Consider the following 21,597-nt stretch of genomic DNA (forward strand, 5'->3'; position numbering starts at 1 on the left):
AGCAGTGTTATATACAGTCTTCTAAGAGAATTGTATTGCAGTCTTAGTGTAAGAAATGACCAAATTGTCTCCATTTTTAGGCTTGAATGGACTACATTACCCCTCTTTCTTCTACAACCTAAAGCCAAAACATTTGAAATTGCAGATTTTTGTTTCGCCTCTGTCGTGCACCCTGTCGGATTTCCACCATCGTCGACCACTACAACCCAATCTCCTCCACCATCGACGAAGTCACATACTCCACTGCCAACGACCTCCTTGGCCACCATTAACCACCATCAACAGAGTCACATACTCCACCATCGACGAAGTCATCATGATACAATAACACCAAGTAATTTGCCTTTAGCTATCTTTGAATTGGACCAAATGGAACCCATTTACAAATTTTTACAAACAAGTAGAGTGCACACAATCAAAACCAGAAAACTCAAACCATAAATACATAAAGATCTTAACACAAATTTACAGAACCAAACACGAATTAACACAAATTTACTAGTAATTTGCATATTCTACAATTTTCCAGAACCAAACACGAATTACCATATGCTTGCAACTGAGGAAGAAAAGGAATTACTAGAACCAAACACATTCTACGATTTTTCATCTGCTTGTAATGAACTTCCTTGTGATCAACCTAGAGACCTCCATGATGCTTTCACACTTCCTACTGCTTCTTCACAAAATCACCCAATACGAATCCCACACAAACCTTCCTTACAAAGAGCCATTACTCTGCATCCGAGGAAGAAAGGGGATTTACTCTTCTTTAAGGAAGGGGACGACGATGTAGCATGCGATGGGGAGTGGCGACGACGACTTTCACGGCGATGGTGATGGGGCCAGGGGGGCGATTTCATCTGGGTATGGGGGCGATTTCATCTAGGTGAGGGGGGGGGGTCGATTTCATCGTATGGCCTAACTTGGTTTTGGTTCCATGTAATGAAACACGCCATTTCATTTAGTAATGAAATACTGTGTTTCATTATACTTACAACGCAGTCCCCATTCGGGGATTGCAATAAGAATTTCTCTGGAGCTAATGAGAGAGTTCGTCATTAGTGTGATTGGTCGCTGTTGTAGGAAAGGCTCGAGAGTACTTCATTCATCACTAACAGACCATTCATATTTTTCGTAAGAAAATTTTTATTAATCATCCCCACACACCACACACCACACACCACAATTTATTTTATTTTATTTTCTTATCAAATATATGGTATATGGATGATGAATAGAAGAATTCAGTTAGTTTAAGAAAAATAAAACTAAAAAAAATTTAAAAATATAAAAAAGTGTGTTGTGTGATGTGTGAGGATGATGAATAGTAAATATCTTTTTAAGAGCTCGATTGGTTATACATGAAATAAGATGAAAGTTGAATAAAATATTATTATAATATAATTTTTTAATATTATTCTTGTTTTGTGATTTGAAAAAGTTGAATTATTTATTATATTTTGTGTGGAAGTTTGAAAAAATTATAATGATTAAATATGATGAAAAAGTAATAATAATTAAATGAGATGAGATGATATAATTTAAGATTGAATTATATATTTTAGGATTACTTCTTTTTTAAATTCACTTTATGCCCTTAATTTATTTTTCCTCAAATTTTGGGGGAGCGAGAGGCGAGAGCCCCTCCTATTCACCTCCATTATAATTTATAAATATAAATGCCAAATTCTTATGAACCTGACGGGTTTGTTTCAATTAGCAAATTACGTCATCTCTGACGTACGTCTCCTTTTGTGGCAACTCCTGAACTACAATCCCTTCATGGTACGTTAGTAGATACAAAAATGATTGGATTATTACTTTCTTATTATTTATTTATTATTTTTTTTATATTTAATTTTTTTTATAATTTTTTATTTTACTTAATAGTTAAGGAAGTGATAATTAATAAATTTATATATTTTTTTAATTTTTTTTATTGATTAAGGATGTTAAAAAAATATTTAAAATAAAATAATAAAAAAATAAAAACACTATAAATAATAGATGGGTAGTAGATAGGTTGTAAGCCTATCACTACCCAAGTAATGGTAGACATGATCATGTTTTCTCTATGGAAAATGCTGGAGCTCCCGCTGGGGGCTCCCGCTGAGAGCTCCCGCTGGAGCTCCAGTGTATTTTATTATGTGTTTTTTTTAATTCTTTTTTTATATAGATGTTTTTAATAATTTTAGATATTTTTAAAAAATAAAAAAATTTATAATATTATTAAATAATACTTGCTTAATCACGAAGTAAAATATAAAATATTTTTTTATGATTTTTTATTTTACTTCGTGATTAAGGAAGTATTTTTTAATAACTTTTTTTTTACTTCTTGATTAAAAAAATATTTTTAATGATGTTCTAAATTTATTTTATTTTTTAAAAAATATTAAAAAATAATAAAAAAAAATTATATAAAAAACAACTTAAAAAAAAACAACTTAAAAAAAAACACATATAATATATACTACAGCCCCCAGCGGGAGCCCCCAGCGGGGGCTGTAGCATGATCCTTTCTCTATGTACCTATAATTCTGCTCTTGTATGCATTACAGAGTATGGAGAGCAGAAGGAAAAGAAACATGAAGGTTGAAACACCGTCTGTTGACCGTGTCACTCCATTTTCAAAAGCCGGATTCCTCAGTAGAATGTCTTTTTGGTGGTTAAATCCGTTGATGAAAACGGGCCGGGCGAAAACTCTTGAGGATGAAGATATGCCCAAACTGCGAGAGGCAGACGGAGCAGAAGAATGTTACAGGCTGTTCTTGGAGCAGTTGAATAAGCAGAAAAGAGCAAAACCATCAATTCTTAAGGCATTAATTTCATGCCACTGGAAAGAAATTTTCCTATCTGGGTGCTTTGCTTTGTTAAAGGTTCTCGCAATTTCTGCCGGTCCCCTACTTCTGAACGCCTTCATATTGGTTGCTGAGGGAAAAAAATCATTCAAGTACGAAGGACATTTATTGGCAATCTCATTTTTCTTGTCAAAGAGCATAGAATCCATATCTCAAAGACAATGGTATTTCCGAAGCAAGCTTACTGGACTGAAAGTGAGGTCATTGCTCATAGCAGCAATTTATAAGAAGCAACTGAGATTATCCAACTCTGCTAGATTGGTGCACTCAAGTGGTGAGATAATGAACTATGTTACTTTAGATGCTTATAGGATTGGAGAGTTTCTATTTTGGTTCCATCAGATTTGGACGACAAGTCTACAGCTATGTCTTACATTGGTGATTGTTTTCCGTGCTGTGAAACTAGCTACAACCGCAGCATTGGTGGTGATAATTCTAACTGTACTTTGCAATATCCCACTTGCTAAGTTACAACATAAGTTTCAATCCAAGCTAATGGTGGCCCAAGATGAGAGACTCAAGGCTATTTCCGAGGCTCTGGTGAATATGAAGGTTTTAAAACTGTATGCTTGGGATACTCATTTCAAGAATGTAATAGAGAATTTAAGGAAGGTGGAGTGTAAATGGTTAACTTCAGTGCAGTTGGAGAAAGGATATCATAGCCTTCTCTTTTGGTCAACCCCTGTCTGGGTGTCTTCGACTACCTTTGTAACATGTTATTTCCTCAGAGTTCCCCTACATGCAAATAATGTTTTCACCTTTGTAGCAACATTTCGCCTTGTTCAGGATCCAATTGCAGTAATTCCTGACGCTATTGGGGTGTTCATTCAAGCGAAGGTTTCATTTGCACGCATTGTAAGATTCCTCGAGGCACCCGAGCTGCAGAGTGCAAATACTAGGAAAAATTGCGACACAGAGAGCGTGAATCACTCCATTTTTATAAAGTCCGCCGAGTTCTCGTGGGGAGAGAATTCATCAAAGCCGACTCTGAGAAACATAAATCTGGAGGTTAGAGCTGGTGAAAAGGTGGCCATATGTGGTGAAGTTGGCTCGGGCAAATCAACCCTACTGGAGGCAATTCTTGGAGAAGTACCAAAGACGCAGGGAACTGTAAGTTGCTAGTTTTCTTTTAGTTTCTTACATTGGAAAAAGATGAGTATTCAAATAGATTACTCTGTTTCTAATTGTTGAATATACAGATTGAAGTCTATGGAAAGATTTCCTATGTTTCTCAAACAGCATGGATTCAGACGGGGACAATACAGGAGAACATTTTATTTGGGTCTGCAATGGATAGTGAAAAATACAGAGAAACACTAGAGAGGTGTTCGTTGGTTAAGGACCTCGAGTTGCTTCCCTTTGGGGATCTCACTGAAATAGGGGAGAGAGGAGTTAACTTGAGTGGTGGTCAGAAGCAACGCCTCCAACTTGCTCGTGCTCTCTATCAGAATGCTGATATATTTCTCTTGGATGATCCGTTCAGTGCTTTGGACGCACAGACTGCCATGAGTGTATTTAATGTAATCGTGTTTCGCCAACACCTTTCCATGCCTTTTATTTGTTTACCTTACCTTTATATGTCGTTCAATTACTAATTTGGAGAGTACGCTTTACATAAACGGTGACAGGAATACTATTTGGGAGCGCTTTCTGGGAAGACGGTCTTACTTGTGACCCATCAAGTTGATTTTCTGCCTGCTTTTGATTCTGTCTTGGTTTGTATACATAAGTGATTTCTGCTGAGTCTTTCATATCTTAATGACAGATCCAGAGTACACAGGATAGTTATTTAGGGTATAAAGAGCACCTATTTATCTTTTGAAATGACACTACTACACTAACAATTTTAGGAATTAAGCGTCTATGTCTGTGTTTGTTGATAAAAGTGTCCTTATGCTACCATTGTTATCTTCTTTTCTCAACCTCCATTAGAACTTGATAGTAACTCCACTCTCTAGTTGTGCCATGAACTATATTTCCTGAAGCAGTAGCTTAGGCTGCACAACATATTGTTCTTCGCATTGCTTTTTATGTTGTAATCTTTTTACTTCCAAATAAGGATTTGATGTGAGCTTTATTTTATGGACAGTTGCTGTTAGATGGCGAAATCCTACTAGAAGGTCCTTATCATCGGTTAGTGGCCTCAAGCAAAGAATTTCTGGACTTTGTTAACGCACACAAAGAGACGGCGGGCTCTGAGAGACTTGCAGTAGGTTGTTCTAGCCATAGATGTGAAATATCATCCAGAGATATTACAAAGACTTATGTAGAGAAGCAATCCAAAGACGATAATTGTGATCAATTGATTAAGCAAGAAGAGAGAGAAAGAGGAGACACCGGCCTCAAACCTTACAGGCAATATCTAAATCTTAATAAAGGGTTCTTGTTCTTCTCCGTGGCAGCTCTCTTTCACCTTTTATTTGCGATTGGTCAGATATTACAGAACTCTTGGATGGCTGCTAAAGTTGATCATCCCCACGTTAACCAATTGAGATTGGTCTTGGTTTACATGTTGATAGGATTAGTCTCAATACTTTTTTTATTGGGTAGAAGTCTTTGTACTGTTGCTTTGGGTCTTAAAGCTTCAGAAACCTTGTTTTCACAGCTATTAGACTCCTTTTTTCACGCGCCCATGTCTTTCTACGACTCCACGCCTCTCGGAAGGATACTTAGTCGGGTAAAGAATGTGAAACTTAACCATGTTGTCCCTATTATCTAATGCCTAAAACTAATGTTTCTATGTGCTTGCTGTCTTTACATGCAGGTCTCTTCTGATCTGAGTGATACAGATCTTGATGTGCCTTTCAGCCTCATCTTCTCTGTTTCCTCTTCCATAAACACTTGTTCTGCTCTTGTAGTACTGGCCGTTGTAACCTGGCAAGTCTTGTTTGTCTCTATACCAATGATTTATCTCACAATAAGATTTCAGGTAACACTAGACGAGACCCGCTCATGAATGATTTTCTAAGGTAGCAGTTCTCTTTAATATGCCATATAAGTCACCAACATGGTAGAAACTCTGTAACCATCACCTTGGCTGCATGGGATCATTTGGTAGGAAATTACACAAGTTGGAATGAACTTCAAAGCAATGCAGATAGGCCAATTTTGGTCATTGACTTGCTTTTCATCAGTAAGATAAAATTATTATGTCAAATCAGCAAAGTAATATGAAAAAATCAATGTTCCACCAAGTCATAATTTTACTTTTTTATTTTTACTTTGAGTAACGAATCATGTGTTAGTGATAAGATGTAGAACTTGTAAGTTATTCTTGAACATTTTGAAATTGTTAAGGAATTTCAGGTTGAGTTTCAGAATCTTTAAATATCTGAAAGTATATGTGTCTTCTGTGTTAATGTATTACACATCCTATATGTTTGGTTCTAAATCTCAAAGTTGACAGTTATTTTCATTTGCTTGGTTCAATTGTGTTTTTGTAGTGATTATCCCTTCTTGCACTTTACAAGGACTTTTTTTTTTTTTTTGCTTTAGCTCAAGTAAAATGTTTTAATTTTTATTTTGTCGTAATATGTCAATTTGAAAGAAAATGGAATTGATTTTTTTTTCTAGAGATACTACCACGCCTCTGCAAAACAATTGAAGCGGATAAATGGCACAACCAAGTCCTTAATAGCAAGTCATCTAGCTGAGTCTATGGCAGGAGCCATGACAGTGAGGGCTTTTGAGAAGGAAGAAGGGTTCTTTGCAAAGAATTTTGACCTTATAGACACAAATGCTAGTCCTTATTTCCACAGTTTTTCAGTAGATGAGTGGCTGATTCAAAGAACAGAAATGGTCAGTGCTGCTGTTCTTGCCTCTGCATCACTTTGCATGGTTTTGCTTCCTCCCCGGACTTTCAGCTCTGGTGGGTATACAATTATTTTTTTCCTGGATGTACAACTGTTGCAATCATTATGTAGTTTACACAACCTCTATGCCAGTGCTTAGTTTTGTAGGAAGATGGAATTGGTAGAATGGGATTGAAGTACTGACCCTCCTAAATGATATATATATATATATATATATATATATATACACACACTACAATCACAGGATTTATTGGGATGGCGCTTTCTTATGGTCTTTCCTTGAGCAACAACCTCGTTCGTACAATTCAAAAGCAGTGCAGCATAGCAAATAACATCATTTCGGTAGAAAGGCTAAATCAATACATGCATATTCCTAGTGAAGCCCCTACAATAATACAAGAGAGCCGCCCCTCACCCGATTGGCCTGCTGTGGGTAAAGTGGAGATTGAAGATTTGCAGGTAAATATTCTTTCCTTCTACTGATTAAACTTGAGGAGGGGGGAGAGAGGACGGCAGAGGTAGCTGGCATACTAATGAAGTTTAGGTCAAAACAGGTCAGATATAGGTCCACTGCACCTCTTGTTCTTTGTGGGATAAGTTGCACATTTGAAGGAGGGCACAAGATTGGTATTGTTGGCCGAACTGGCAGTGGGAAGAGTACTCTAATAGGTGCTCTTTTTCGTCTGGTGGAGCCAGCTTCAGGGAAGATTACAGTTGATGGCATTGACATCTCTAAAATTGGACTTCATGATCTGAGGTCACGTCTGGGAATCATACCTCAAGACCCGACTCTTTTTAATGGGACTGTGAGATACAATTTGGATCCCTTTTCACAACATTCTGATCAAGAAATATGGGAGGTAATACTCATTTTCTTTTTCTGCCACTGGTTGCTTCAAGTACACTTGATCAATGGATCTTCCTCTTGAGTGACCAATCATTGTACAGCAAAGAAGTAGAATTTTTCTTTCTCCACTTATTTAGTTCTGCGTGTTGTAAATATGAATAACAGTGACAGAAATTCCCATTTGAAGGTTATTGGAAAGTGCCAGCTACAAGAGTCTCTTCTGGAGAAAGGAAAAGGCCTAGAGTCCTTGGGTAAGCTTTCAATACTTTTAACACGCAGCATGTCCCGAGTTTTAGATCATCCTTAAAAATTCTGAACCCGTTATGCAGTTGTGGAACATGGATCGAATTGGAGCGTGGGGCAGCGGCAACTTTTCTGTCTAGGACGTGTACTTCTAAGGCGAAGACGGTTATTGATGCTTGATGAGGCGACTGCATCAATAGACAATGCAACTGACATGATTCTGCAGAAAATTATTCGGACTGAATTTGCAGATCATACTGTGATCATAGTGGCACATAGGATCCCGACTGTGATGGATTGTACGATGATTCTTGCCATTAGTGATGGTGAGTTACATTAACAACTTTTTTTAAAAAATAGTACATACGCATATGCTTTAAAAAAAATGTTTCCATATTTGGTGTCCCTAGCAGGACCCTTTGAAGGAAATGTTTCCATTTCTGTTTCAGGAAAACTAGTGGAGTATGATGCACCAACGAAGTTAATGAAGAGAGAAGATTCGCTGTTCAGGCAGCTTGTGAAAGAGTACTGGTCGAGTTGTCAGTCTACAGAACCCCATTAGATAGAACAATAGTTTCCCATGCAGACTATATAAGCAATGGGAAGGATGGAAAGAATCAGATATAGCGGAAGCAGGATGAGTAATGATACAAAGACTCTGAGATTCTAAGCAAAAAGAACCACACAGAACATGTTGATTGTGTAATGTATGTAGTGGCTTTTGTAGACTGTGTAATGCATGTAGTGTGGTATTGAAATGCCATGCTTTCTCTTCTTAAATTAAGCAACCAATAATAATTTGCCACTTCTACTGAGAAACTAAAGAGCCCCACCATCATGGTAAGCATCCTAACCCATTTTTTATTTGGGCATATTTGGGGAGTATATTGGGTTTCCAACTGCGGTGATGTCTAGAAACTTTAGAGGATCCACAAAAGCAACAGGGTTGAAACATTATGATATCATTTTGCAGTTTGCATTCAATGATATGAAATAGATATCAAAAGCCATCACTGCTTCTAATTCCATCAACAATATGACAGCAAGATTAATCAATGTTTTGGCTAAGGTCCTCCGAGCACGGCATTCTCAATATCCTCCCTGCTCAGTGCATAACTAAATCGCCTCTCAACATCCTTTTCAAGATTCCCAGGTCCACTTTTCAGGTACCTGCATCAAATGCAGTTTTCAAGGTTCAATACAGACGTGATAATCAAAGAAGAAAGTGCAATATAAATGGGATAAAAGCATATAGGGTTGGGGGGGCACACTGCAGGGAGGCCGGGACATAATATTAATATTTTAGGGAAGCTCCAAAGAAGTAAAACAACAAAACCTTCTAAAATTTCATGTTCTATTTTTGAACTATCTATTTTCTAATTTCTTCTCTGAAAACAAGAACACAAAATCTCTGCTCTCTCCATCCTCATTGCATTCCAAATTGTCCCCCCTTGAACATTTATCAAAAGTGGGCAATACTACCAATCAATATGCTTGGTCTTCCTGTCTTCCTAATTTTATCAACAGGTATTTTCTTAGCATCCATGTTCGGCATGGCACTTCAGCTGAGAACTGAAACTGATACTTGTTATTTCTGAAGATAAAGAATTATGATCCATGTGACCAAGACCGATCCCAAAAGTAGACATCTCTAACCCAGATAGCCTAATACAAGCTAAAAATTATTGACGATTATTTGTAATTCCTATTTTTTTCCATTGGGCATATGAACAAGTCATTAAAGGAAGCTACAACTTCAGCAGCTAATTGACAGGTCCATTAAAGGTGGATTTGACTACAGGAAGACTATCAAGAAGCTTGCTTCGATAGGCATGGGGCTAATCATCCTACACAGCAAAAGTATAATTATCACATGGCATCTCTACTTGCTATATTACCAAACACAACACTATTTTGAACCACAATGGCATATAACGCTTGTCATCATAATGTGACTCAATATTGAGCTCAACAATATTCAAAAGTAGGTAATAATGCATTTCCTCCAATAAGCTATAAGCCACGTGGCAAGGGCCCAGCCACACTAGGCAGAGTACAACATGATGCCATGTAGCTGGGCAAAACACAAATTCTTGCATCAAGCGGAAACTTTCAAGCCACTAGACCACAGAACTTTGAGTTATAAGTAAACTTATGTGCACTTCTACATGAGGTTTCACCAGAACTCTGATATACCATCCATAGAACTTTATTGCAAGAGAGGGAATTATCTCTCTAAACTCACATTGTGCCTTATAATTCATTAGCTATGGCCTAGACATTGTTCATTGTTTTATCTTTTATTGATAAAGAAAAAGGCACCATCCCAGTAAATGGAGAGTTTACTCCTAATACACTTAAATAAAGTAAAAAAGATTAAGAAAATACTAAAAAACTAAAGCTAAAGATACATATGTGGGCAATCATCCAAATGTAATGTCTATTAAAGAAGAACGCCTTGAAGTCATCCACTTTGCTTGTGCTGTCTTCAAACCTCTGATCATTTCATTCTCTCAACATGTACCACATTAAACAGATCAAGATGATGTCTCATGGTTATGACTGTCACATGACCCTTTCCGGCATGCTAACAGATCTCACACTCATCTAGGCATGACCCAATCTAACTTAAAGAGTCCAAAAACAGCTTGTAAAAAACCGCTAGCTATCTCATAATGGGGCAAAAGGTGATTTATGGTTCTCCATCCATTGACTTGATTTTAGCTTTCTTGGAGAGTTTTCAAATTGACTGTGGGTTCAAGGGATTTCTTTCCCGCGGGTTCATATCACTTGTACTCTAAAGCCATTCTATCACTCCGTCATGTCTTTTCCTTAAGTTACGCAAGGTAAGATTTTCCCGGGTGCCACTGTCTAAACAAAGAAAACCGTTCTTTAGGGAGCCTTACTTCTCCAGATGTTCTTCCATAGGAAAAAGGTAATTCGACCATTGGGGGTTTCATGCATCATAGAACAATTTATCATAGTTTAATCTATCATGGTCTTCAAGATAAATGCAAATGTAACATTTAAGTGGATGGAACTAAAGCAGCCTGTAAAGGTGATTTTCTCCATCCCAAAATAGGTATTCTTAAATTACATGTAGGAGTTACACAACTTGAAACACGGCTATTTTTTTTTTTTTATATAAGTTAAGACACGGCTAATTTTAAACTCTTCCGATTAATAAACTTCAGGTTCTTATGGTTATGTGCCCTCAGTCACACCCCTACCAAACAAAAACAAAATCCCATTATTCAATGGGGCAATGCTCGATGACTATTGTTATTAAAGATTTACCTATACCTGCTGATTAAGAAATCACAATATATCAAACGATTCACTTCAATCTCTAGGTACCTCCCATCAAATTATACTAGAGGAAAACCGAACAATAGACCAAGCCTGTGTCTGAATAGCCCCCAACAACAATACTCTCAAAAGTTGCAAAAGAGATAAAGCAGATGATAATCGCACCATGTTAAGAATAGTGAATGGAAATATTGGAGCCAGAACAAACTCAATCATCCAATACAGAATTACGGGTTCATATGCTCCTCTGGTCCAATATGCAAGCATGCCTTCTTAGAATAACGCAAACTAAGAAGAGTACGTAAAACCCAAGTAGCTCAACCTCTGTTGACCGTCCTATATAGATCCCAACTTGCTTTTTCTTAAACCTTGAACACCACATCCCCAACCATACCGCGAATCAATCAACCTGTCAAAATTATAAAACCCATGTCGCCAAAAACACATGAACTTTGATAAATATCTAATTAATTTTATATGTTATATAATATATACAAACACGCATAGAGACACATTAGAAATCCAACACTATCCAACAAACGCACCAAAATCCAGGCTAGCATCGCAATGTCAATGCACCAGAAGGCATAACCAACCTTATATAGAGGTCAGTGACATCCAGTGAGAGTTGGGCGTGCCACTCGGGCTTCTCCACAAGCCAAACGGCTCGGTCCTCTTTGCTCTGGTTAAACCCCAAGTTCCTGAGCCATGCCTCAATACAAGGCAGGCTGTGAGAGTATAGGGGCTTCTTCTTGTCCGGAAGCTTCTTCAGCCACTCATCCTCTGGGCTAGCTGATGAGAGTTCCTCTGAGGAACCAGAGGACTTTGAAGAAACCAGGGTCAGGGACTTTCTTGAAGCGCGGTGGGCGAGGAGGTGGAGACATGAAGGCAATTTTGGGTAAAGCGAAGGGAAAAAGTTAGGAACTTTGGGTGGATTTTGAGGAGTTTTAGAAGAGAAGATATCAGTGGCGAGAATGCCGAAGAATATAGAGGAAGAAACGGTAGACATATTAAATTTTCTTATTTATTAATTATTTCTGTTTGAAGTTTCCCTTTATTTGGGAGGTGAAATCGTGGAATTTTATTTAGAGAGAGTGAGAAATCTGAACTGGGAAGTTGTGAACTCTGAACCGGGCTGAGTTTCTTTATCTGCTTCCTGTTTGAGTTTGAGTGAGATTTGTAGTGTAAGCAAATAGATCTTTACTGCTTAGAAAAAAAGAAAAATAGATCTTTACTAGAGTATGAGGAATCGGATGCCTATACTAGAGACCACCCAGATAAATGGTTCAGTGTCCGTCCATTTTCTGTTTTGCCGCCCACCAAAGCCATCTCTCTCAAGTCTGCTTGCTCTCCCCTCGGTCACCATTTGTAATGACCTGGCCCGTAAGAGCCCCAAGATCTATTCCTAATGCCCAAGCCCAGTCCGCCTGAAAAAAATAAAAGAAAAACACTAAACGGTACGTTTTGAGGGCCCCTCTACTTTCCCCCCTTGGCTTGACGCCTCTCTCTCTCTCTCTCTCCGAATCTTTCTCTCTCACTGGGTCTCCTCTCTCTTCCCCTCCGTGTTTAGGCCGCCACTCTCCACGCCGCCCAGCTCCTCCCCCCCATTCACGACGTCGCACGAAACCGCCGGTAAGCCTCTCAATCCTCTTTTCTCTGTCTCGGTGTCTCTCTGGTATACGGTTCCAACTCTCTCTCTCTCTCCCTCCCTCCCTCCCTCCATCACTTTGTTTCGTCCCTTTCTCTTTCTAACCCTCTGTTTTATCTCTTTGTCACTAACTCTATACCGATCATGACACCAAACCGCGTCGCCACACGCCCTCTGTTAGAGCCTCTGTGAGCCAACAGGCTTCACCACACTAAGCCCTCACCACTCACTACTACACTTTGGGTCCTGCCGTAGTACCAGCAATTTTTGTACATTGCTTCTCTACTGAATAAAATGTGAACATGAATTCTAAAATATTTTATCTGATTTTTTTTTTTTAGTAAAAGTAAGTTTCATTAATACGAATGAGATAGGCCTATGTACACCGGGAGTATACAATAGAAGACACCTAAATACATTCTCAAAACGCTAAATTAGAGACAAGAACTCATGTACACTATTTCCATTAAGAACAATGGCTGAAAACCATAGGAGTAAAGTGTGTATGAAAAAATTCTGAAGCTCTGCCATTGTGCGTTCCCTATTTTCAAAACACTGTGCATGTCTTTCCATCCAAATACACCACATAATGCACAACAGGATCATCTTCCAAGCTGCTGCTACCTGAGAATAACCTTGTAGACCCTTCCAACAAGCAAGCAGGTCAGCCACCTTTGCCGGCATAACCCACGCGACATCCACTCTACTAAATATCCCGTTTCATAGCTCTCTCGTCACCTCACAATGCAATAATAGATAGTCCATTGATTCTCCATTTTTTTGCACAAACAATACCAATCCATCACGATGAGGCCTCTCTTTCTTAAATTATTCTTGGTTAGAATTTTTCCAAGTGCCGCCGTCCACACAAAAAAAGCAACTTTGGAAGGTACGCGAGACCTCCATATGCTTTTCCATGGGAAATGTACATTACCTTGTGATGCCAGAATTTTATAATAAGTCTTGACTGAGAACTTCTTGCTGCCCCTGCACCTCCATTGTAACCTATCACCCTGAGCTAGTAATCTTTCTAATGAGTATATCAAACTAAAGAATTCTGAAACGGTAAACAATTCCCAATCATGGTTATCCCGAGTGAATAAAATATTCCACTTGTAAGAGCCTTGGGCAAACACAAGCAGATTCGCCACCAAAGTCTCCCTATTAGCTGCAATGTTATAGAGAGCTGGGAAAGCCCTCTCCAAAGAATGCTCTCCACACCAAACATCATGCCAAAACCTGATGCGAGTACCCTGTCCAACCACGAATCGAATATTATTTTCAAAGCATTGCCATCCCCCCCTTATATATCTCCACAAACCCACACCATACCCCCCCTCCTCACTTCATTAGTGCACCAACCCCCCCAAGCACCACCATGTCTAGAATATACTACTTCCTTCCACAAAGACTCCCCTTCCATATGGTACCTCCATAGCCATTTCCCCAATAGCGCTTTGTTGAAAGTCCTCAGATTGATCATATGATATTATCTGATTAGTATATTATTTATGTTATTGCATTGTATCTGAAAACCCTGAGGCATAAGATTATGTTTTGCTTTGATTCCCGGCCTTGCCACGGGATACAATAGTGGCCTCCAACCCTGTCACAGGATACAATAGTGGTCTCCGGCCGTGCCACATGATATAATAGTGGTTTCTAACCTTGCCACAAGATACAATAGTGGCCTTTGGCCTTGCCACAGGATTTAATATTTACCTCTAGCCTGCCACTTGATATAATAGTGTCTATATTATTATTGTAATGAAATGCTTCTAAAAATACAATTGCTTTTGAGAACTGCCTGTTTGTGCATTTTGTAATTGACTCATATTTACACACTAGTATAAGTTAGCTGCTTATTGAGTCGGTGGACTTACTCTTTTATCTCAACCATTTTTTTCAGATGACTTTGATGGTTGTGACAACTGAAATCGATGACACATCAGGATTATAAGAGAAGTGTAAAACAAGTGCCAGGTGGTATAAGTGGATTGGTGAGATTTTAGAGAATATATAGTAGTGTCGAGTTTACCTTCTTTGGGAATATTTTTGAGGTATTTGATTTTGGAGGATTATTGTATCTAAGTTTTATATTTTGTGGATTTCAAGTTAAAAGGGTTCACCCCCGGGTACGGGGAGTGACACACTCTCTCTCAAGTCTGCTTACACTCCCATCTTTTACTCGGTCACCATTTCTCGCGCCACATGTCAGTGTGGTGGTCTCCCTTTCCAGCTGTCTCGTCTCTCGGCTCATGTCAGCACTCTTTCTCCCACCTGCTTGCCTCAGCCATAAGACCGCCCTGGAAAATCACAAGACTTCAAGATTTTTGAGGACTGAACTCCTAGCATTCCTTATGCAGTAAAGATAAATAGCACAATACTGCAAGATATGCGACTCCATAAAATATTCTTGTACGTGAGAAAAGTGGCCCATTTAAGTAGGCTTAGTAGGACGGTTTAAGGGGATAACATCCATTGATGATGATGGACCTTGGGTACACCAAATATCAAACATGTTATCTGAATCTCGAAAGGTCGACTTCTCTCGCCCTAAACCTCATTTTCAAGACACCCCACGTGTTCATGAAACCAATCACTTATCTTTCCCACTTTTTTTCAATTGCCAGACAACCGCAAAGCCAAGTCTTCCTAACCCAAAAACCCCAATTCACCCAGAAAAGGGTAGTTCTCACTGAAGAGTTGTGTGGTAAAGTATTGGACCAATACCCAGATATTCAAACCTTGAAGAAAATCCATTCCAAGATCATTGTTGATCAACATTTTAACTCAAACCCTTCCCTTGGCATCAAACTCATGAGGGCTTATGCAGCTCATGGGGAACCCGGTCTCACACGCCACATATTTAATGACATTCCTGAGAAGAATGTTGTTTTCTTTAATGTCATGATAAGAAGCTACGTAAATAACCATTTATACCGTGAAGCTCTTCTTGTTTACAAAGCCATGGCTAGCCATGGATTTGAGCCTGATAATTATACATACCCTTGTGTGTTGAAAGCATGTTCTGGGTTGGAGGATTTGAGGGTTGGGTTGCAAATTCATGGTGCTGTTATAAAAGTCGGGCTTGATTCGCACTTGTATATCGGGAATGGTTTAGTTGCAATGTATGGGAAATGTGGTTGTTTAATGGAGGCTCGACAAGTTCTTGATGAGATGCCCAATAGAGATTTGGTTTCCTGGAATTCGATGGTTGCTGGTTATGCACAAAATGTACGGTTTGAAGATGCATTAGAGGTTTGTAAAGAAATGGAGGTGTTAAAACTTAAACCAGATGCTGGAACAATGGCTAGTCTGTTGCCAGCTGTAACTAACACAACCTCTAACAATGTTACATACGTTAAGGAGATGTTCATGAAGTTGATAAAAAAGACTGTGGTTTCATGGAATGTGATGATAGGAGTGTATGTTAATAATTCAATGCCTGAGAAAGCAGTTAATTTATATTTACAGATGGAAGCATATGGGATAGAACCAGATGCAGTCACTATTGCTAGTGTTCTTCCTGCTTGTGGGGATCTTTCAGCTCTATCTCTAGGGAGGCGGATGCATGACTATGTTGAGAGGAAGAAACTTCGACCAAATTTACTGTTGGAGAATGCATTGGTTGACATGTACGCTAAGTGTGGAAGTTTAATAGATGCAAGGGAAGTATTTGACAGAATGAAGTCCCGGGATGTTGTATCATGGACCTCAATGATCTCTGCTTATGGTCTTAATGGGCAAGGTCGTGATGCTGTGGCACTTTTTGCCAAAATGCAGGACTTGGGTCTTAGTCCAGATTCTATTGCCTTTGTTTCAGTTATCTCGGCTTGCAGCCATGCAGGACTATTGGATGAGGGTCGACATTATTTTAAATTGATGGCTGAGGAGTATAGGATAATTCCAAAGATTGAACACTTTGCTTGCATGGTTGATCTGTTAGGACGTTCTGGACAAGTAGATGAGGCCTATAGTTTCATCAAGCAGATGCCAGTGGAGCCTAATGAGAGAGTTTGGGGGTCTCTGCTGAGTGCCTGTCGGGTGTACTCAAATATGAATATTGGGCTTCTAGCTGCTGATCACCTTTTCCAATTGGCTCCTGAGCAGTCAAGTTATTATGTCTTGTTATCCAACATCTATGCAAAGGCTGGCAGATGGCAAGATGCAACAACTATCCGAACAATTATGAAGAGTAGAGGAATTAAGAAAGTGCCTGGCAACAGCAATATTGAGCTCAATGATAGGATTCACACCTTTCTTGCTGGCGACCAATCACATCCACAATCTAAGGAAATATATGAAGAGTTAGACGTGCTAGTGGGAAAGATGAAAGAATTAGGTTATGTTCCGGAGACTTATTCTGCCCTACATGATGTTGAGGAGGAGGATAAGGAATGTCATCTGGCCGTTCATAGTGAGAAGTTGGCTATTGTCTTTGCCATTCTGAACACTGAGCCAGGGACGCAAATTAGAATTACCAAGAATCTCCGTGTCTGTGGGGATTGCCATATTGCAGCCAAGCTCATCTCCAAGATAGTTGAACGTGAAATAATTATCAGGGATAATAATCGATTCCACCATTTCAAGACTGGTATTTGCTCCTGTGGTGATTATTGGTGAACCTTCTAGGAGTACTTATCACTTAAATGTTGCTTTAGGCTTTCCTTGGACATTCTTTTCACACTTTTTCAGATATCATCCAGCTTCATCTTCAATGTGATGAGGACCAAGCGTTAAATTTTGTTGATAGAGTTGTAAGTGGCTCTCATTCTAACTTTTCTTACTTGATATTATGACTTCTAGCTAACTTGATTTGTTTCGGAGTCTTTTATCTGTTTTGAACACTGTTTACGAAACACATCACTGTTTGAGTTTGCGTGGTGGGAAATTGATAGCAGACGAAATGAAATTTTTTTTGAATCAGGAATCTTGAAGCAAATCAATTTTCTGGAACAGTCCCCTCAGAACTTGGGAAGCTAGTTAATTTGGAAACTTTGTGAGTCCTTGTTATCATTTTATTATTATTTTTATATATTACTTAGTTGAATATACTGGTTGTTTTATTCTGAATGTTGATTTGTCGATCTGTCTCGAATACTTGTCCTTGCAGGATGTTATCCTGAAATAATTCAACTGGAAATTTACCCAAGGAACTTTGGCAGGCTGAAAAACTTGACAGATTTGTAAGTTTTTCTATAGTATGTACTTTGTCAAGTATACGAACTCTTGTTAATATATTGTAGGATCAATTATGTTTTAATGCTCATTGCAGCCGCGTAAACGGTAACAACTTAAACGTAACAATACCAGATTTTATTCATAACTGGAAAAATCTTGAGAGCACTAGTGAGAACTTACTCAAGATCAATTGCTTTACGCCCTCTCCCTTCCTCGGTGAGTCCCTCCCTCTATCTTGATATTAGCATCTGATATGTTTATATGTTAACTTTACATAAAGTTGGTGAGAACTAGTGAGTCCCTCCCTCTATCTTGATGTCAGCTGAATTCCTCAAAATTCTCATGTCCCATGTTTGTTTGGTAATAAATAACCTTTTTCTCTTCTTTGTTATCTGGTTGCTTTTGGTTGGAGGAACCGTGCGCTTACGATATTAGATTCGGTATTGAATTAAGCTGCTAGGTGATGCTGAAAAAGGATGAAGAGAACTATATATATTTATTAATTAAGGGAAGTTGAGCCAGATGTTGCAAAAGTTTATCCCACGCAACAAACAAATAATGGGAAATTATTTTCCAAGCAGGAATTCAAACAAATATTCAACAGCCGAAGTATAGGATATATACTCAAATGAATTAGAACTTCAAGTTGATATAATATATTGTACATCTTGTATCTTTCCAGCTCTCCTGAACTAAAAACATGATGGTCTAGCTGTTGACTTTGCATAGAGGATAGAGTTGATCATGAAGGTCTCCCCGAAAGACCTTTTGTGTATGATTCCCAACAAACAACTAGAAAATTTTCTCCGGCCAGAATGGCTTTAAATATGAGGAATATTCTTCTTGCAGTGTTGGGTCGGATGGATGTGCTTGGAATAAGACGTCCAAAGTCTTACTTTTTTGGTGTGGCCATGCATGTGGGGTCGTAGTTACATATTATATATGTGGCTCTTCTTCAACGTCAGTGTTGCTCATGTCAGGTCGATGATCTGTAACAATGTTTTGAAAAAATGTTGTTTACAGCACACAGCACTGTAGCAGCGTAGGTGTAGTACTGTCTTAATTAGTATTATATATAATAGATGCATGGCTGTACAGACATGATTATGTAGCTGTATAAAACAGATTATAAGACTTAAATTAAGGAATCGACTAATCACAAGAAATTGACTTTAATTTACTTGACTTTTAATTTTCATTTTGTCCAACTGTATCTTTAACAATCTGTTAATTTGTTGGATGAGAATATATTAAGTTCTAAAATTTATCTTCTAAATCAAATTATACCATGTAAGCATTTTACTAAGTGTGCTTTACACACCGGCTTGAAAATAGAATTTTTCATATATAAATTACAAAGCTGGATCTTAAATAATTTTCTAGTGATTAATTCTTAAATAATATATTTGGCTTCTGACTTGGAATTTTCAAGGCGTTATCTGTACCACATGAAGCACCTGCATGCAATCTTTGGAAACTTCAAGCCACTGAGGGTTTAAAGCAAAACGTGGGTGCATTTAACTTCAGATTGCAGATTCCAACAAGTGTTAAATAGTACAATGCATTATTGGGAAAGTCCCCTAGCTCGTGTATTCTTTCCAGGCTGGATAGATATATATGGTAATTGCATATTAAGTCTCGTTGCATATAATATATACATAGATTAATTAGACATATAGCTGGTACTTGCCATGCTTTACCCATCCTGCACCGCTGCACTGACCGCACCATTCAGAAAAAAAAATATATATAACTAATCTGAGCATTGAATCGAGAAGATGATCGATTTTACGTGAGTACCGTCCAAAGTATCTAATTTCAGATTTTGGCTTCAGGTGTTTCATTTACAATCTACATGATATGAAAGAGGCGTACATTTTGCCTTACCAATTTGTGATATTCTTAATGTATTAGTTACGTGCGTGGTTATTTTGATTTCTTACCATTCCACTTGTTTATAAGTTGCAAATGATGATTATTATGGTTTACAAAAAATGCAGGAGAAAATGACAGCGTAGATCTACATGAAGAGGATTAGGCGGGGAAAACAGTAACAGAACTGACTGCATAGCATGCAGGATGACCCAAATGTTGTCTGAATTTGATAGCTGGGAGGAGTTGAATGCGCAACGTTTGTACAAGAATTTCGATGTCATTGGGTTGTGAATGTCTAGCTTGGCGCTCATTCCCCAAATTGGTAAGACTTCATGACAAAGCTTTTATTATGATGTTACGATCAATGGTTCCCAACTTTATGAAAACTACCTTTAGAGCTTAGTTCTGGCCATTTATGCTGATTCCTGCAAAATGATTGAAGAGGAGCTTCATCTGTTAGTTCTACACAGCTTTAAAACTAGAAAAAGTCTATTTGCAACCAGCTGGAAACTGCTGCGTAATCGGTGAATAAAAAATATATTTTTTCTACCTTCATTCCTGGTCTCTTTTTATCAATTTTCCCCCCAGTTCTGTTACGTACAATTGGCTGTAATCTGCTCACGTCAGCTGATATATTAAAAAAAAAACTAACAGACGAAAAATGAGAAGAAGACTTCTGAGGCTACTCTGAGCCTTCAAGAGAAAGCTCTTTCTGGAATATTAAAGCACAACTTTAACTTACATAGTATAAAGAAAAGGAAGCAACAAGAATTTTCCAACCAGAGAAATGATGGGGTATACTTGGCGGATCATGATGGGTCAAAACCAACACTACACGGAAAGGCCACAAAGAGAACAGCCGACTCCATAACCAGTTCAACCATTTTTTTTTTTTCGTTTTTTGCAGTCTAAAATGGAAATATTACCATGTTGATCCAAAATATTAGCTCTCTTTAGATCTTAACATTAATTGCAAAAAACAGGAAGCTTTCTCACATTGGTCAATATTTTTGCTTCCCTTCTAAAGCATTCTAATATCTCCCATAAAATTCTTGAGATTGTCATCCATTTTCTTTTCACTATTCAATTTTAGTCTAAGGAAAAGAAAACTAGAGGGGTTTTGAAATGAGCAGAGAAATTATGGTGAAATACTTGGTACTGATTTCACCTTTCAAACACTTCCAGTTCAACCATTTTGGCACGTCTTCAAAGCAAAAATCTTAATCATCTATCTTCAAGATCGTTGTTGGGTCTCTCGTCTTCGTTGTTGGGTCTCTCGTCTTCGTGGTCTTCGGAAGCCTTGAATTTCAACTTTGCACTAGACCCTCTAGCAGAATTGGGAAAAACGAAATGAAGAAGTGGGAAAAAATTGAGAGAGAGAGAGAATGAACGAAATGAAGAGGTGAGAAAAAAGAAAAACTCTATTTGCAACCGGCTAGGGAACCCCCGCATAACCTTTGAATAAAAATTTTTATTTTTCTACCTCTTCATTTCGTTCCTTCTCTCTCTCTATCAATTTTTTCCCACTTCTTCATTTCGTGAGGACCATATATATATATATATATATATATTAAATTCTAACTACAAGATGCACTAGGTCCTAGATAAATACCATTTTTTCAAAGAGGTCGTATATATTATGTCTTATCTCTTTGAAAAAATGGTATTTTTCTACGACCTAGTGCATCTTGTAGTTAGAATATTATATATATATATATATATATATACACGTTTTTTCATTTCATTTTTGTTTAACTCGTTCATCAAAGGCATGCTTGGCAAATATGTGAATTTTTTAAAATCTTCAAAATTTTC

The 21,597-nt window shown here is 38.1% G+C and overlaps 3 protein-coding genes across 7 annotated transcripts; 2 read left to right on the forward strand and 1 right to left on the reverse strand.

Annotated features, from left to right (window-relative positions):
- Positions 1 to 2,519: 2,519 nt before the first annotated feature.
- On the forward strand, positions 2,520 to 8,544 carry LOC109010857 (ABC transporter C family member 10-like). Of its 3 annotated transcripts, none has more exons than XM_018991797.2 (11): positions 2,520 to 3,974; positions 4,064 to 4,384; positions 4,493 to 4,579; positions 4,954 to 5,541; positions 5,629 to 5,793; positions 6,438 to 6,732; positions 6,921 to 7,135; positions 7,231 to 7,536; positions 7,711 to 7,774; positions 7,853 to 8,092; positions 8,216 to 8,544. In XM_018991797.2, the coding sequence occupies exons 1-11, from the start codon at positions 2,568 to 2,570 to the stop codon at positions 8,326 to 8,328; spliced, it is 3,801 nt and encodes a 1,266-aa protein (XP_018847342.1). In that variant the 5' UTR covers positions 2,520 to 2,567; the 3' UTR covers positions 8,329 to 8,544. The 3 variants fall into 3 exon arrangements, with proteins under 3 accessions (XP_018847342.1, XP_018847343.1, XP_018847344.1); XM_018991798.2 differs by having other exon boundaries at positions 4,493 to 4,546; XM_018991799.2 differs by lacking the exon at positions 4,493 to 4,579.
- Positions 8,545 to 8,692: 148 nt separating this feature from the next.
- Positions 8,693 to 12,383, reverse strand: LOC109010861. Of its 2 annotated transcripts, XM_035684686.1 has the most exons (3): positions 11,672 to 12,383; positions 11,398 to 11,484; positions 8,867 to 8,936 (listed from the first exon to the last, which is right to left on the reverse strand). In XM_035684686.1, exons 1-2 carry the CDS (start codon positions 12,082 to 12,084, stop codon positions 11,412 to 11,414), a joined length of 486 nt encoding a protein of 161 aa, XP_035540579.1. In that variant the 5' UTR covers positions 12,085 to 12,383; the 3' UTR covers positions 8,867 to 8,936; positions 11,398 to 11,411. The 2 variants fall into 2 exon arrangements, with proteins under 2 accessions (XP_018847350.1, XP_035540579.1); XM_018991805.2 differs by lacking the exon at positions 11,398 to 11,484 and having other exon boundaries at positions 8,693 to 8,936; positions 11,672 to 12,366.
- A 107-nt stretch (positions 12,384 to 12,490) lies between these two features.
- LOC109010858 (putative pentatricopeptide repeat-containing protein At3g49142) lies at positions 12,491 to 20,322 on the forward strand. 2 transcript variants are annotated; one of them, XM_035684685.1, is made up of 7 exons: positions 12,491 to 12,707; positions 14,633 to 17,483; positions 17,654 to 17,725; positions 17,840 to 17,912; positions 18,002 to 18,123; positions 19,340 to 19,527; positions 19,908 to 20,322. In XM_035684685.1, exon 2 carries the CDS (start codon positions 15,208 to 15,210, stop codon positions 17,347 to 17,349), a length of 2,142 nt encoding a protein of 713 aa, XP_035540578.1. In that variant the 5' UTR covers positions 12,491 to 12,707; positions 14,633 to 15,207; the 3' UTR covers positions 17,350 to 17,483; positions 17,654 to 17,725; positions 17,840 to 17,912; positions 18,002 to 18,123; positions 19,340 to 19,527; positions 19,908 to 20,322. The 2 variants fall into 2 exon arrangements, with proteins under 2 accessions (XP_035540578.1, XP_018847345.1); XM_018991800.2 differs by lacking the exon at positions 19,340 to 19,527.
- Positions 20,323 to 21,597: the final 1,275 nt, after the last annotated feature.

This window comes from Juglans regia, chromosome 13 (genome assembly GCF_001411555.2).
Source record: "Juglans regia cultivar Chandler chromosome 13, Walnut 2.0, whole genome shotgun sequence".
In the NCBI taxonomy this organism is placed as follows: domain Eukaryota; kingdom Viridiplantae; phylum Streptophyta; class Magnoliopsida; order Fagales; family Juglandaceae; genus Juglans; species Juglans regia.

Excerpts from the sequence above, each read along its gene's own strand:
- LOC109010861 (XM_018991805.2), bottom strand. The coding sequence starts at position 12,084 with ATGTCTACCGTTTCTTCCTCTATATTCTTCGGCATTCTCGCCACTGAT. Across the intron at positions 8,937-11,671 it reads GTCACTGACCTCTATATAAG|GTACCTGAAAAGTGGACCTG; the intron begins GTTGGTTATGCC and ends CATTTGATGCAG.
- LOC109010858 (XM_035684685.1), top strand. The coding sequence starts at position 15,208 with ATGATGATGGACCTTGGGTACACCAAATATCAAACATGTTATCTGAAT.
- LOC109010857 (XM_018991797.2), top strand. The coding sequence starts at position 2,568 with ATGGAGAGCAGAAGGAAAAGAAACATGAAGGTTGAAACACCGTCTGTT. Across the intron at positions 3,975-4,063 it reads TACCAAAGACGCAGGGAACT|ATTGAAGTCTATGGAAAGAT; the intron begins GTAAGTTGCTAG and ends TTGAATATACAG. Across the intron at positions 7,136-7,230 it reads TGGAGATTGAAGATTTGCAG|GTCAGATATAGGTCCACTGC; the intron begins GTAAATATTCTT and ends AGGTCAAAACAG.